The 15257-nt window shown below is 54.4% G+C and overlaps 1 protein-coding gene across 2 annotated transcripts; it reads left to right on the top strand.

The window, feature by feature from the left end:
- Positions 1-2889: 2889 nt before the first annotated feature.
- CEACAM16 (CEA cell adhesion molecule 16, tectorial membrane component) lies at positions 2890-15006 on the top strand. 2 transcript variants are annotated; one of them, XM_037820152.1, is made up of 6 exons: positions 2890-2957; positions 4289-4633; positions 4952-5227; positions 6160-6438; positions 8436-8762; positions 10981-15006. In XM_037820152.1, the coding sequence occupies exons 1-6, from the start codon at positions 2921-2923 to the stop codon at positions 10989-10991; spliced, it is 1275 nt and encodes a 424-aa protein (XP_037676080.1). In that variant the 5' UTR covers positions 2890-2920; the 3' UTR covers positions 10992-15006. The 2 variants fall into 2 exon arrangements, with proteins under 2 accessions (XP_037676080.1, XP_037676079.1); XM_037820151.1 differs by having other exon boundaries at positions 10784-15006.
- Positions 15007-15257: the final 251 nt, after the last annotated feature.

Raw genomic sequence — 15257 nt, 5'->3', positions numbered from 1 at the left:
GGAGGAGAGCCATGACGGGGTCGGGACAAAAGCCAAGTTCTGCTCGGAGCCTCTTGGAGCCACAGCCTCATCACGCTCCTCAGCAGATGGCAAATCACCAGAAACCTGCGACTCTCGGGGGACCCTTCTCTCTGGGTCAGCCACGCCCGGTGTCCAGTTCCACATACACTCCCTGAGCCCTTACGGGGACCACAACAGCCCTGCCCGGCCCTGCTGGGGCTCACAGTCCAGTGGGGGAGACAGACCCGTCCCCAGACAGTGACAACCCAGAGTGGGCAGGGCTGGGATGGGGGAGCCCAGAGTGGGCAGCTCACCCAGCCTGGAGGTCAGGGAGGGCTTCCTGGAAGAGGACAGAAAATAAAGTGGAGCCGTCAGGCAGAGGGAGGGAGGGGTATGCGGGATGAGTGCAGTGGGACAGAATGACTGGAGCAGAGGGTCCCCAGAAGGAAAGGGTGTCCCAAGAGGCTGGTCAAGGGGCAGGGCCAGGCCACAAGGGGCCTCAGGGACCACAGCAAGGAGCCTGAGCTTTCTCCTGAGGGCACTGGGGAGCCATGGCACGCTCAGAGCAGGGGCCGAGGCAGGTTTGTGCTTTAGAAAGGCCATCTGGTCACCATGTGGGGAGAGGATGGGAGGGGGCGAGACCAGGGAGGAGACTGGGGCCGGGAGGTAAGTGGGGAGACCCAAGCAGAAGCAGTGGCGTCTGGACCAGGGCAGGGGGCTGGGGGTGGGGGCGGGGGAAAGGGGCATGGGGAAAGATATTTAAGAGGCATTAGCCTCAGGGTGTGGTGAGCTGTGGGGCCGGCCGTGGCGCCTTCCCTGATACCTTGACCGCGAGGAGGAGCAGGTCTGGGGGAAGATGCCGAGGTCAGGCTGGGACAAGGCGAGTGGCAGGTGCTCAGGGACAATGGGAGGAGCATCCTGGACAAACAAGGGACTCAGAACCAGGGTGAGGTGAGGTCACGAGTGGGAGGGTGCAGGAGGTGCTGGGTCACCCATGTCTCTCACCTGGCTCCACCTGTCCCCTCCCACCCACCCCCACCCCCTGCCTCAGAGCCCCGCCCTGCGAGGGCAGCCCAGGATGCGGAGTCGGAGCCAGAGGAAACCAGGACAGGTGAGCCTCAGGTACAGCACCTGCCCGGAAGCAGGCGGCTGGGGTCTCTGCGGGGCCAGGACCCAGAAACCCCAAGACATCGATAATATAATGGTACTGTAAACAATTGAATGTATGCTTTGTTTCGTATGACTGCATGGTATGTGAATATATCTCATTAAAAATTAATTAAAAAAAGACATCGATAATAACACGCTGTTGGGAACGCTCTCCCCTTGGCTCCCCAAGCCCCCCACCTCCCCATGGCCTCGGCCCAACATCACCTTCTCAGAAACAAACACCTTCCCTGACAGCCCCATCTGGTCTAAAATCACCAACCCACTTTAAAAATCTGGCTTTATTTTGCCCAAATGGCGCTTATCTCCATCTGACGCGGACCGTATCGTACCTGTCTCCTGGTTGAGCCCAACCTGGCAGCCCCAGGAGGGCAGGGACTTCTGCCTGTCCTGCTCACTGCTGTTTCCCCAGCGCCTACAGCAGTGTCTGTCACCCAGCAGGTGCTCTGTAAACGTTTCTGAATGAATGAGTGAGTGATTTTTGAGCACTTTCTGCGTGCCGGGCTCTGTGGTAAGCACTTCACATATTTGCTCATTTTATCCTCACCATGGCTCTACGAGGCGGGTACAAGTACGTTCCCATTTTACAGAGGAGGGCGAGGCCCGGCAGGTTCCATAACCCGCACAGAGTTGCCAAGGTAGGGGATGTGGAGCTGGGGCCCGTGCCTGCACTTTTAAGGACAGTGACATCAGCCAGACCTCGTGGCATCTCCCCAACTTCTCTCAACAGCCCTTGAGGCAGGGTCGATACCAGCCCCCGTTTAAAATTCATATTGTGGTAACAGAAACAACACAAAATTTCCCATTGTAGCCAATTTCAAGCTTGCAGTTCAGAAATGTTCATCACAATTGCAATGTTGTGCTGCCATCACCACCACCGTTACCCAATCTTTGTCATCACCCCAAACAGACACTCGATACCCGTTCATAGTAATGCCCATACATCTTCATTTTCAGAGCGGTAAATGGACACTCTGCAGGGGACTCTCCCCAGCCCCCCTTCCACAGAGCCCAGGTCAAAACTTGCCTTTCTCTGATCCAGAAGCCTCCACCATACACCCATTTGACAGATGGGGAAAACGAGGCCTCAAGAGGGGAAAAGAGAGCCTGGAATTCTACTGAGAGGCAGAGCCCAAAGGAAGCATGCAGCCATCCCAGCTTCCTTCCTTCCAGGAGATGTCTGGCTGTGCCTGCGGGAAGCAGGGCTGCTCTCCCTCCCCAGCCGGCTGAGGGTCCTGGCTCACACCTTCCCTCTCCCTGGCCAGGAGGGTCCCTCCCTCCCTGAAGTGACCCCTGTAGGTCGCCCTCAACACTGAGGCTGGGAAAACGGTAGTCACCCTTTCCTGGTTTTATTCCTTGGTGACCCCCTAGCTCACAGGGTGGCCTGGGCCTGGGCCCTGGGTAAGAAGTGCCCTAAAATCTTCCTCTGCCCCTCCTCCTCCCTCCCTGCTGACCTGGTTCTCCTCCCAGGACCAAATCCGGGCCCTCGGCACAAAGAGGGTTAGGCAGCTGCCCCAGGAGGCCTGGCCGGGTCGTGCCCCCTGGCCGGTGCCCGCCACACCCGCCCTGGTGCCCACATGGGGCCCCAGATCCACGGTGACTCGATCCCTCCAAATTCAGGTGATCTCCCCGGGCTCCAAATCCCTGAACCCCTCCCAGGTCCCGCGCCAGACGCAGCCAAACCTCAGCCAGGCAGGGCCTGGGAGCATCCGGACGCTGACATCGACCCCGAGACCGGGTTTGGGGGTGCAAGATGTCGCTGAACAGGTGCAGCTGGCTCCTCCTCAGTGGTGAGCAAGATGGGCTCCCCGCTGCCTCTCGGACCCCTCTGGCCTCAGGGAGGGAGGGGACCCCCACCTCGATCAGGGAGAGGGAAGGTGTGAGCAAGGAGCCCCAGCAGGCTGGGGAGGGAGGGCAGCCCTGCTTCCCGCAGGCACAGGTTGCTCCTTGGAGCAGGCCGGGGACGGCACCCAGAGAGCTCTGCAGGGAGTGCTTTGGGGATTTCTAAGACCAGAGTGGGAGGCAGGCAGTGGGGCCACCACTACCCCTTCCTTCGTTTAACAAACCCTTATTGTAAACCGGCTACAGGAGGCTTGCCTCGGGTGAGTTTTATCCAGAGCTCGGTCCTTTCCTGAAGATGTGGTTTGGGGCAGTTGCCTTCCCCTTCTCGGCCTCAGTTTCCCTGTCTGTGAGGGCCTAGCTCACGGGGTCCTCGGCAGGTCACTATAACCAACATTTGCTGGCACTTTCCTTGTCCCTGGAGCCCTTCTAAGTGCTTTCTGTGTGCCAACAACATATGAGGCAAGCGCATTTTCAACCCCCACTTCACAAACGAGAAAACTGAGGTTCCAAAGGGCGAAGTCACTGGCCGGGGGTCACCCAGCCGCAAAGCAGTGGGACTCAGCGCCAGGCCCAGAGCCCGCCCTCCCAGGCACGGAAAGTACCGGAAACCCAGCTGGGCAGGCAAGTGCTTGCCACATGAGAACTGCCACGGCCACCCACTCCAGGCAACCACACACAACTCAAATCCAAGCCATTTGGACCAGCCAATCGGTTGCGGGCATCTCTGTTCAGTTTGAGGGGGGAAATAAAAGGAGTGGAATATGTATCAGTCATATCCCCACTTTTTTGCTGGGGTCAAGCCTGGAGAGCACTGGACTGGGAGCCAGGACCCAGGGGCAGGTAAAGATGTCTAACGTGGGACTGTAAAATTAGCCACAGTGGACAAGCCAGCTCTGGCCACCTAAGACTCAGTTCTGCGACTCTCATGATGGGAAATCTCTCGGGATCCCACTGGAAGCCAAAGGCCCCAGCCGTGTGCCTGCTACGGGCAAAGCTAGGTTCTTAGCACGAACCCTGGCATTCCATCCTCACAACACGCCCCTCCCCAGGACCGAGAGCCTGCTCCTGGCTAATGTTCATTGAGCACTTACTGTATGCCAGAAAAAATAAGTGGTTACAGTGATAGGAGTCAGAGGCCTCCAGGTTCAAACCCTGGCTCTGTGCGTGAGGACCTTGGGCTGTGACGTCCCTTCTCTGAGCCCACATCTCCTCCTCTGTCAAATGGGGGGGGATCCATCAAGCCCCACCTCACCCCGCTCCTCTCTCTCCTCTTTCTCAGCCACGTTCCTGAGTACCAGGGCAGAAATTTCCATCACCCCTGAGCCTGCCCAACCAGCCGAGGGGGACAACATCACACTGGTGGTCCACGGGCTTTCGGGGGAGCTGCTGGCCTACAGCTGGTACGCGGGGCCCGTCCTCAGCCTGGCCTACCTGGTGGCCAGCTATATCGTGAGCACGGGCGACGAGATCCCAGGGCCGTCCCACACGGGGCGGGAGGCCGTGAGCCCCGACGGCAGCCTGGACATCCGGGGCGCCCTGCCCAGCCACTCGGGCACCTACATCCTGCAGACTCTCAACAGGCAATTGCAGACCGAGGTGGGCTACGGACACTTGCAGGTCTATGGTGAGACACCCCCCTACACATATGCACACACACTCATATCTCCTTCCACCTCAGCTGAGCCTTCCCACCTCCCTCCCAATCCCTCTTTTAAAAAAAAAATGTTTTTGACCATTTAAAGAAGACAAAATAACATGAAAAGTTCGCTTCCTCCAGGGTGGCTTCCAGGATTTCACCTGCCTCCTCTCCCATTCTTTGCTGCTCTGGCTGAGGGGTCCTGGGGCATCGCCAGGGAACTGGCCATGCCCCTTGCCCAGATGGGGGAGGCCCTTGAGGCAGGCAGTGCTCGGCCCCCTCCCCCTCTGTCTCTTGCCTCCACAGAGATCCTGGCCCAGCCGGTGGTCGTGGCCAACAGCACGGCGCTAGTGGAGCGCCGCGACACACTGCGTCTGGCGTGCAGCAGCCCCAGCCCCGCCGAGGTCCGCTGGTTCTTCAACGGCGAGGCCCTGCCCATTGCCATCCGCCTTGGCCTGTCCCCCGATGGCCGGGAGCTCACCCGACACGGCATCCGCAGGGAGGAGGCTGGGGCCTACCAGTGTGAAGTCCGGAACCCGGTCAGTGCCAGCCGCAGTGAGCCCATCAACCTGACCGTGTACTGTGAGTCCTCCCGGCCCCACCAGAGAGTCCCGGGGCCCAAACTTCACAGGAGGGGAAACTGAAGCCGGGAGAGGCGGCCCAAGGGCACATAGCAAGTCAGCCCCCAAGCTGGGGTTAGGAGCCAGGGGTCCCTCTTAAAATGCACTTTGACCCCGTTGTCCGAGGTCTAATGGGCACCTTTTATTCAAATAGTCCATCTGTTCAAGCAATGCCTGCAGGGAAGGGGCACGGGGCTGCTTGGCTTCGAATGAGTAGGGGAGGGAGTGCTGGGATGGAGAGGGGGGATAAAATAAAAAATATCACCAAGCACGAAGTCATACCCAGAGGCAGCAGATACGCAGTGTGGAATCCTGGGAAAATAAATCACGGAGGTACATGAAGGCCAACGACGTAGAAAAACTTAGAATCTAGAATCCCAGAATCCTACAACCTGGATTTCAGAATCAATGAGTTCTAGACTTGGAGAATCCTAGAAAACCTAGAATCAGAAATTCCTAGAATGAGCTAATTCTAAAATCTTAGAGTCCCCAAATTCTAGAATATTAGAAGCCTAGATTTCTAGAATCTTAGAATCCTGGAACCTAGAAGCTTCAACTACTAGAGCCCTAGAATTCTAGACTCTTAGAATAACTTATCAGAAAAAAAAAAAGCCATTTCAGCTGATATTTTAAAAAAATACCTTTAATTGTGTCCAGCCCAATCCCTTCTTTTTACAGAAGAGAAAACTGAAATCCCCAAGAGGGGAAGTGGTTCTCAAGATCCTAGAGCAAGTTAGAGATGGATGTGGGATTCGAAAAGGCCAGAGCTCTTATTCTTTCCACAGGGCTCAGATATTCCTGGGGGGCCCAGCCTGGTGGAGAGAAAGCCAGGGGTGCCCATCTCTCCTCCCTTCTCCCTCCACTGCCCCATTTCTCTCCCTCCTTCCCGCACAGTTGGCCCAGAACGCGTGGCTGTCCTCCAGGATTCCACCACCCGCACGGGCTGCACCATCAAAGTGGACTTCAACACGTCCCTCACCCTGTGGTGCGTGTCCCGGTCCTGCCCGGAGCCTGAGTACACGTGGACCTTCAACGGGCAGGCTCTAAAGAACGGTCAAGATCACCTCAACATCAGCGGCATGACGGCAGCCCAGGAGGGCACGTACACTTGTATTGCTAAGAACTCCAAGACCACGCTCTCCGGATCTGCCTCGGTGGTGGTCAAGCTCTCTGGTGAGTGGCCACAGCCAGTCCAGCACCCACTCCCCGTGGAGCCCCAGTTGGACTGTGACGGTTTGGCTGCCATCCCAACAGTTAGGTCGCTGTTCACACAACAGATGATTAAAAATGGGATGTCATGGCCCATTCATTGGCCAAATGACAAACTGACAATCAGGCAGACCCCTCTCCATCCAGGTGACCAAAGGAGACAAACTTGGACCCCATCACCTGGAAAACAAATGGCGAATCAGATTGTCTGCCCTACAGGGTGACGAAGTGAGAAATGGGTCCCACTTCTTACACTGTTGGAGTGGCAGTGTGGGAAAACATTTGGATGCCCTTTCACGTGGGCACCCCTGTTCTAAATTCAGTCAGCGTCTGCTGGGGTGCTTGATCCACTCCCTGCCACACAAACAGCTGAACTGTTGCAGCCAAGTAGATCATCTGGTCGTCTGATCCAGATGATGGCACACACACACATGGAAAATCACAGCCAATCCCTCTGTGGGTGGATGGAAAAACACAGCCAGGGAGGCATCGTCTTGCCTCTGTCCTAAAACAACCTGGGGGCCGGGAGTAGCAGGGACACAGCTGGTGCTTTCAAAGCCACCAGGATCCTCGGGGGATGTTTTCTCATCTCCTGGGGATGGTGGCTTTGAACATTGGGGCCTCATGGTTCCTTCCCAAGTGGCCACCGTCCCTTGGGGACAGTGGGAACGGTCCTTCCCTCCCTCCCTCCCTCCCTCCCGCTAACAGGCTGGGTCTCATCCAAAGGGTGGATACTCTTTCACCCAAAGCAGAATTGTCATCCCCAGAGGTAAGTGCACCTCCCGCCCCACCCCTGACAGCTGGTCTTGGCAGGAGGCAGGGGGGTCGACCAGATGACCTCAGGCGCTGCCCCAAGCTCTGCCTGTGCAGGCCAGGATGGGGGTGCCCCAGGTGTGCAGGTATGTGCAGGGGGTGGGTACAATGCCCCAAGGACCCCCTCAACTGTCAGCAGCCCTGTGGTGGGGGCCGGGGGAGAGACAGAGGAAAGGGAGACACCACCTTTTCCCTAACCGAAGAGAGTCTGATGGAGGAGACATGGACAAATGACCCTGCACGTGGAGGAATGGCCCCCCTATCTGAGGAGTTGCTGGTCAAATAGAAGAGGCAATGTGTCACCCAGCAGTGATGGGGGAGGCATGACACCCACCCTCAGTAAGAAGGAGGATACACAGCCTCATTGGGGGAGAATTTCCATTCTGATTGGGGGACACGTTCCTGAGGAGACTTAGTCCCATTCTTTTTGAGAATTCCTAGTCTAATGGAGGAGGCACAGTTCCCATCTTTGGGGTACTCCCAATCTGATGGGGGAGTACAGGCCCCCATTGTCTAGGAATTTCCAGTCTTTTGGGAGATACATGACCTCCACCTTCTGGAGTTCCCCAGTCTGATTGGAGAGACCCAGCCCAATAATCTGGCAGTTCCTAATCCGATGGAGGAGACAGGGCCCCCAGCTTGTAGGAATTTCCAGTCTGATGGAGGAGACATGGCTTTCCACCCTCTGGTGGGAGAGCTCTTGCCCCTACGTGCTGGGGTCTTCCAGTCTGACAGAAGAGACACAACTGGGTAACACAATTCCAACCACTGAACAGGAGAGACCCGGTCCTCATATTCTGGAATTCCAATCTAATAGGAAAGACATAGCCCCTATATTTGAGGAATTTCCAATCTGATGGAGGAAACATGACCCCACCCTCTGGGATCTCCCACTCTGCTGTGCCTTAAAGGCTGGGAATTCCCAGTACGATGGAGGAGACAGCCCCCAGGCAGGCAGGCAATGTTGGGGCACAGAATCCACCACAGCACCACACAAGTCACCTCCTTCTTCTGTCTCCCCTCCCAGCGCCCTGCAAGGGGGCACACCAGCCAGTCGGGGTAGGCGTAGATGGGCCAGCAGGGGTGGGAGGGGTGCCACATCCAGTGCAGGCCCTGCTGACCCGAGGCCTCCCTCCATCTCTCCCCAGCGGCAGCAGTTGCCATGACGATCGTGCCCGTGCCGGCCAGGCCGATGGAGGGCCAGGACGTGACCCTGACCGTGCTGGGCTACCCCAAGGACCTGCTGGTCTATGCCTGGTACCGCGGGCCCGCTTCCGAACCCAACCGGCTGCTCAGCCAGCTGCCGTCGGGGAACTGGATCGCCGGCCCCGCGCACACAGGCCGGGAGGTGGGCTTCACCAACTGCTCGCTGCTGGTGCAGAAGCTGAACCACACGGACGCCGGCCGCTACACCCTCAAGACCGTCACGCTGCAGGGCAAGACGGAGACACTGGAGGTGGAGATGCAGGTGGCCTGTGAGTTTGCAGAAGGGGACGGGGAACCACCTCTTTTCAGGCAGGGGCTCCAAAAAGGGGGTGTGTCTCCTCCAAAAAATTGGGGGACACTGACCAAGGATGGATATGACTCCCCCATCAGACTGAATGGAGGGGTCTTATCTCCTCTATCTGATTGGTGGGGGGGGGGGCGCAAATGAGGCCCCTGCCTCTTCTATCAAACTGATGACAGAGAAAAGTGGTAGACAGGCCTCCTCCATCAGACTGAGGGCTCCTGGGGGGATTCCATGGGGTTTCTCTCTCATGTAAGAGGAACACGGGGCTGAAGGTTTTAAAAGAGGGGACATAGTCTGAGGGTGGAGCATCCTTATTCCTTCAGACTGGTGGGCCCTGAACACAGGAGATATTGCCACTTTCGCCATATTAGGGAAGTGAGCTAATGATGGGGAGTTTGCCTCCCCATCAGACTGGAGCTATAGGGTGAGGAAGGGGTCATTGCCCCATATTCGACTGGGAGCTCCCAGACAATGGGGATCGTGCCAGCTCTTTTCCACCACAGTGAAAGTGAAGACAGAACCTCTACCACCAAAGGGTGGAGTTTATCTCTCAAACACAAAGAGACAATCTCCTCCATCAGGATGTAGCCTTCTAAGTGTTGAGAATTGTGTCTCCTCCAACAAATTGGGAATTTCCAGTAGTCAGGAGCAATCTCTCCCCCATCAGACTGGGTGTTCCCAGATGTGGCAGACCATGTCTTCCCCACCAGACTGGGAGCTCAAGTCAGGAACAATGTCTCCTCCATCAGACTGGAGCGCCCAGAGTCAGGGGCCGTGTCTCCTCCATCAGACTGGGAGCTCCCAGAGTCAGGGGCCATGTCTCCTCCATCAGACTGGGAGCTCCCAGAGTCAGGGGCCGTGTCTCCTCCATCAGACTGGGAGCTCCCAGAGTCAGGGGCCGTGTCTCCTCCATCAGACTGGGAGCTCCCAGAGTCAGGGGCCGTGTCTCCTCCATCAGACTGGGAGCTCCCAGAGTCAGGGGCCGTGTCTCCTCCATCAGACTGGGAGCTCCCAGAGTCAGGGGCCGTGTCTCCTCCATCAGACTGGGAGCTCCCAGAGTCAGGGGCCGTGTCTCCTCCATCAGACTGGGAGCTCCCAGAGTCAGGGATGTGTCTCCTCCATCAGACTGGGAGCTCCCAGAGTCAGGGGCCGTGTCTCCTCCATCAGACTGGGAGCTCCCAGATTCAGGGATGTGTCTCCTCCATCAGACTGGGAGCTCCCAGATTCAGGGATGTGTCTCCTCCATCAGACTGGGAGCTCCCAGAGTCAGGGGCCGTGTCTCCTCCATCAGACTGGGAGCTCCCAGATTCAGGGATGTGTCTCCTCCATCAAACTGGGAGCTCCCAGAGTCAGGGGCCGTGTCTCCTCCATCAGACTGGGAGCTCCCAGAGTCAGGGATGTGTCTCCTCCATCAGACTTGGAGCTCCCAGAGTCAGGGGCCGTGTCTCCTCCATCAGACTGGGAGCTCCCAGAGTCAGGGATGTGTCTCCTCCATCAGACTGGGAGCTCCCAGAGTCAGGGGCCGTGTCTCCTCCATCAGACTGGGAGCTCCCAGAGTCAGGGATGTGTCTCCTCCATCAGACCAGAGGCTCCATAGTCAAAGATTATGTCTACCCCATCAGACTGGGCATCCCCAGAGGGCCAAGAGACCATGTCCCAGAGGCAGGGCACCCGTTAGTCAAGGAGCTCCTAAAGACTGGGGACTGTGGCATTCCCTGAGTCTGGAGTCTTGCCTCCCCCATCAGACTGGGCACTCTCAGAAGCCATTTCCCTGAGTCAGAATCTGTGTCTCCCCCCTCGGGCTGGAAGCTGCCAGGATCAGGGACCCAGTCACTGCCAGACATTGCCCCACAGACCCTCCTTTGTCCATTCGCTTATCAAAGCCTGGTTCTCTGGGTCAAGGTTAGGGGGACATACACCGTTTGGTGGCAGCTGGCCCCCCAAGCAAGGTTGGAATTCCTTTTCACTCTGTCTCTCTTCTCACAGTCAACCTCCCTCCCTCGCACGAAGATCAGCGCCACCTTTCTGAACCTGCACCTGGCACAGGCTGAGCATGGGGCAGGAGGGGCCTCCGGGAGGCCCTGGGGACAGGCAGGGGAGCAGGAGGGGTGGGGGCACTGGGGACCTGGTCCTCCACCCCCCTGACAGCCTCCTTTGCCCCCTTGCCCCATCGTCCCCCACAGCCCTGGAGTAGCAGTGCGGCCACCAAGACCTCCGGAGAGAAGGGTTCTTTGTGCCATCCTCCCCATCTCTTCTCCGGCGCCAAGGACCCCTCAGTCCAGCGAGGATGCCGGGCTGTGGTCCTGCTGTCCTCTTGCTTCCTCCTGCTTCTAACCATAGAGTTTGAGCTGACAGGGCCCTGCTCCTTCCCTGAGCTGTCAGACAGCCACACAAGCATAAACATCCTGGTTAATGCAGCCGTGTGTCAGTCTCTCCTTCCACAACCCAACCCACCATCTCCAAGTGGCCACACGTGCCCAGATCCAAGGGCTCCAAGCCCCAGCTGCTAGATGTCAGGGCCTCCCTACACCTCCCCAGATTACATCTGAGGGTCCTGCTTCCCCTTGGGGCCCCAGGCTGCCCATCCCTTAGGCACAAACAGAGCTGGGTTAAGTGGGAACTGAGTGACTCCTTCGCAGCACCTCACTCCATCACACAAGCTATTTATGCAGAGAGAAAGACCCAATTTCTCAAGAACAGTTCTGCCACCTTCTGGCCCTCACCCACCTAACCAAAGACAACCCTTCATGTCCTCCAGTGTCCTCGGATCCCCCCATGTCTCTCCTGGACAGCCCTTGCACAACTGTAAAAAGACCTCCCTCCTCCTCTAGCTACTAAAAAAGACCATGTGAATAAATGAATACAAATGTGGGGGGGGAGCCAGAGAGAGGGTGTCTCCCAAGAGCGCTCACCAGCAGGGTCTGAGCCACAGGCCCCACCCAGCCATGATGCCTGTCTAGAGAGAGGATCTTGGTGATGGTCAGAAGTGGTGATAGCAGCATCCAGGCTCAGGGTAGAGAGATGTGAGCAGATCTAGGAAGGCCTAGTGGGGAGATTTCCTGGTAACTTTGGAGACAGCCTTTCTGGGGATAGCTGAGTTGTTAAAACTGACACATCATAGGCAGAAGTCAAAAGTCACAATGTTGAAATGAGATAGTGGGTGGTGATTAGAACCCTACATTTTCCAGGGGTTCACTAGAGCCCCATTTTGACCATCCAGAAGAAGGAGTGAATTTGGGGTAGATCAGCGTTTTTCAAACCACATTATTAGCCTCAGAAATTTTTCTTCAAGTGCAGGCTTGCATGGATGGTCAGTATATTATTTAAAATAGCAATGCAACAAAAGTAGATATCAATTCAAAAGATATTCCCCATTCTATACCGTAGAAAAAAATTTGTAATCTCAATAATACTTGGATTACAGAGGCCACCAAAATGCAAAGTACCAACCAGAATCAACAGAGGAAACTGATAGCCTTAAATGATGAAAGGTATTTAAAGTAATAGAAAAAAAAAAGTGAAGAGTTTGAAAATAAATGAAACAAGCTTTCCACTCAAGAAATTTTAGAGTCTTTACTTTAAAATAAACTCAAGTAAAAAAAAAAAACAGAAGAAGAGAAGTAAACTCAAAAACGGATGAAATGTAAAACAAACATAAACTGTAGAGTTAGTCAATGAAACCTAAAACTGGTCCTTTGACAATGCTTGTGGAAGAGAGAAAGTTTTGGCAAGTGTGATCAAGAAAAAGCAGAGAAACAAAGAAATGACGCAAATAGCAAAGAGGCAGTGGGGACTATTATATAAGATAAAAGAGCAACAGGTCTGGTTGAAGCAGAGGGTGAGGTCTCAGGTTAGACTCTAAATAAATACATATTGAGGGAAGAGGGTGAGGCAGACCTTGTCGGTAGCTCCCTGGAAGCCACTCCCCTCCCCCTCCTCCAGGAGGCAGAAACTACCTCTGCAATAGAAGCCAAAAATGTCATGTACTCACTTTCCCAGACTGCCTTGCACCCAAGGTAGCCATGTGACCAATTCTGGCCAATGAAGGAGGGAGAAAGCTTAAAGCCCTATCCTCTGGCTCCACCCTACCTGGGGGACCCTAACAGAATTCTAGGGAGTGCAGTTTGAAAGCCATTACCTAGATCAGTGGTCTCCAACATGGAGTCTCCAGGCAAAGGCACAGAGAAGGGAAGCCCAAGGCCACACAGCTAGGAGGTGAGGATGTATATGAGCCCATACTCTGAAACCCAACATGGTCCAGTCCGGAAAAGGGAAATAGCATCTGTATCCTCTCCCGTCCCTCCCCCAAGTTCACGTAAGAAAGTCAGTGGCACATACAGGGCTAGAGTCCAGGTAGGTCAAGTAGAAATTCTCTTCAATGGCTTAGAAGAGAGACTGGAAATAACACAATGCAAACAACAAAGAGACAGCGGAAACCACTATATAAGATAAAAGTGAAACTGATAGTATATGTAAACGTAGCTTAGATAGATAAATGATTATTTCTCGCATTAAAAGCACCCAGAAGCAAGCTCCATGGTGTCATCAGGGACACAGCTCTTCCTGTCTTTTTACTCAATCATCCTTGGCTTGGGGCTTCCATTCTCTAAACCACCTCATGGCCCAATGTGGCTGCTTGGGCTGCAGCTGCCACATCTGTGTTCCAGGCAGGAAGCAGAAAGAAAGGGACAAAGGGCAAAAACAACACCAAGCCAGGTTAAGAACTGTGCCCCTTTTAAGGCACTTACCAATGTTTCACCCAACAAGTTCCACTTACATCTAATTGGCCAGCTCTTAGCCACATGGTCACCCTAGCTGCAAGGAAAACTGGAAAAGGCAGTTTTTCCTCTGGGCATGTTGCTGCCCTAAATAACATACAGGTTCTGAGACTAAGGAAGGTGGGGAGCAAAGACCCTGGGCAGACAGTTGCCGGGCAATGCCTTGGCAAGCCTTGGGACTTCTACCTCCCCAGCTGGACAAAATGACCTTTCTCACCTAAGCCCAAGATGTAAGAGCCAAAGCCAGAGTAGCAGGGATCCGGGAACAACTGGGGACCAGCAGATTCCAGGTGGGGTTGTCTTCGGTTGGAGCTTGAGCTGTGAGCAATGCTTAAGGAGGACAGTGGGAAGGGAGGAGGGAGAGAGTGGGGAAGGAGGCAGTTCAGATTTCTAGGTCAAGCCAGATCCTGTATCCTCATGGGGTGGAGGCTCAGATGTCCCCTGGACCAAGTCTCCAATCTCTCTGGGCATCTCTGGGCACTGCTACAGAATCCTCTGGAGCAGAGCAGTCCCCTTCTTTAACAATCCAGGAAGGAACAGCAGCCATAACCACTTAACATAATAGCTCCTGGATCTCATGCATCGGCTATGTCCCTTTACGTGCACGATCTCAATGAATTCGTACCACGAACCTTAGGAGGTGGTTACTGTCAGTGCCTCCAATTTACAGGTGAGGAAACTGAGGTACGGAAAGACGAAGACCTTGCTCCTGCTCTCAAAGCTCCCACAGCTGCTCGGTGGAGGCACCAGTAGAGGAGGCCTCTGCATTCGTCAGCAGAGCAGAGCAGCCAAGGGCTCCAGCTCTGAGCCCAGATGGAGCTGAGTTCAAATCCCAGCCTGTCTGCTTTCCGCTGTGGGCACTTGGGCAAGTTGCTTTCCCTCACCTGTAAAATGGAGATAATAATAGTCCCCACCTCCTAGGACTGTTACAAGGATTAAAGAGTTAATGCAAGTTAAAGCACCTGGCACATAAGTTCATAACTGCTTATGACCCAACTAAGGTGTTAGATTTTTGCAACAGGAAAAGCTAAAGATGAAATGAGGAGTTAATACTTAGTGGATACAGAGTTTCTGTTTGGGATGTTGGAAAAGCGTTGGTAATGGATGGTGATGATGGTAGCACAACCTTGTGAATGTGATTAACAACACTGAATTGTCTACTTAGAAGTGGGTAAAATGGGAAATGTTAAGTTGTATATAGGTTATCACAATAAAGTATTTTTAAAAGAAAAGCCAAAGATGACAATTTTGCTGAAAAGCCTGGGGTACAGTCCCACAGAAATAAAGAGGATTATAACAGGATGCTATGAGCAACTGTAAGCCAACAAATTAGATAATCTAGATGAAGTGGAAAAATTCCTAGAAACAAACAAACTATCTACCATGACTCAAAAAGAAATAGTGCACAACAAACCCATAACTAGTAAAGAGATTGAATCAGGCATCAAAAACCTCCCCCCCCAAAAAAAGCCCAGTTGGCTTCACTGGTAAATTTTACCAAATATTCCAAGAAAAATGAATACCAATCCTGCTCAAACTCTTCCAAAATACTGAAGAGGAGGGAACACTCCCTAAGTCATGCTCTGAGAACTGCATCACCCTAATACCAAAGCCAGATACTACAAGAAAAGAAAATTACAGGCCAACATTCCTTATGAATACAGATACAAAAAAATCCTCAA

Source organism: Choloepus didactylus, chromosome 27, assembly GCF_015220235.1.
Source record: "Choloepus didactylus isolate mChoDid1 chromosome 27, mChoDid1.pri, whole genome shotgun sequence".
Classification (NCBI taxonomy): Eukaryota; Metazoa; Chordata; class Mammalia; order Pilosa; family Megalonychidae; genus Choloepus; species Choloepus didactylus.
The sequence above is the reverse complement of the archived record's forward strand: the minus strand, read 5'-3'. Positions and strand labels throughout refer to the sequence as shown.

Excerpts from the sequence above, each read along its gene's own strand:
- CEACAM16 (XM_037820151.1), top strand. The coding sequence starts at position 2,921 with ATGTCGCTGAACAGGTGCAGCTGGCTCCTCCTCAGTG. Across the intron at positions 4,634-4,951 it reads CGGACACTTGCAGGTCTATG|AGATCCTGGCCCAGCCGGTG; the intron begins GTGAGACACCCC and ends TTGCCTCCACAG. Across the intron at positions 5,228-6,159 it reads CATCAACCTGACCGTGTACT|TTGGCCCAGAACGCGTGGCT; the intron begins GTGAGTCCTCCC and ends CTTCCCGCACAG.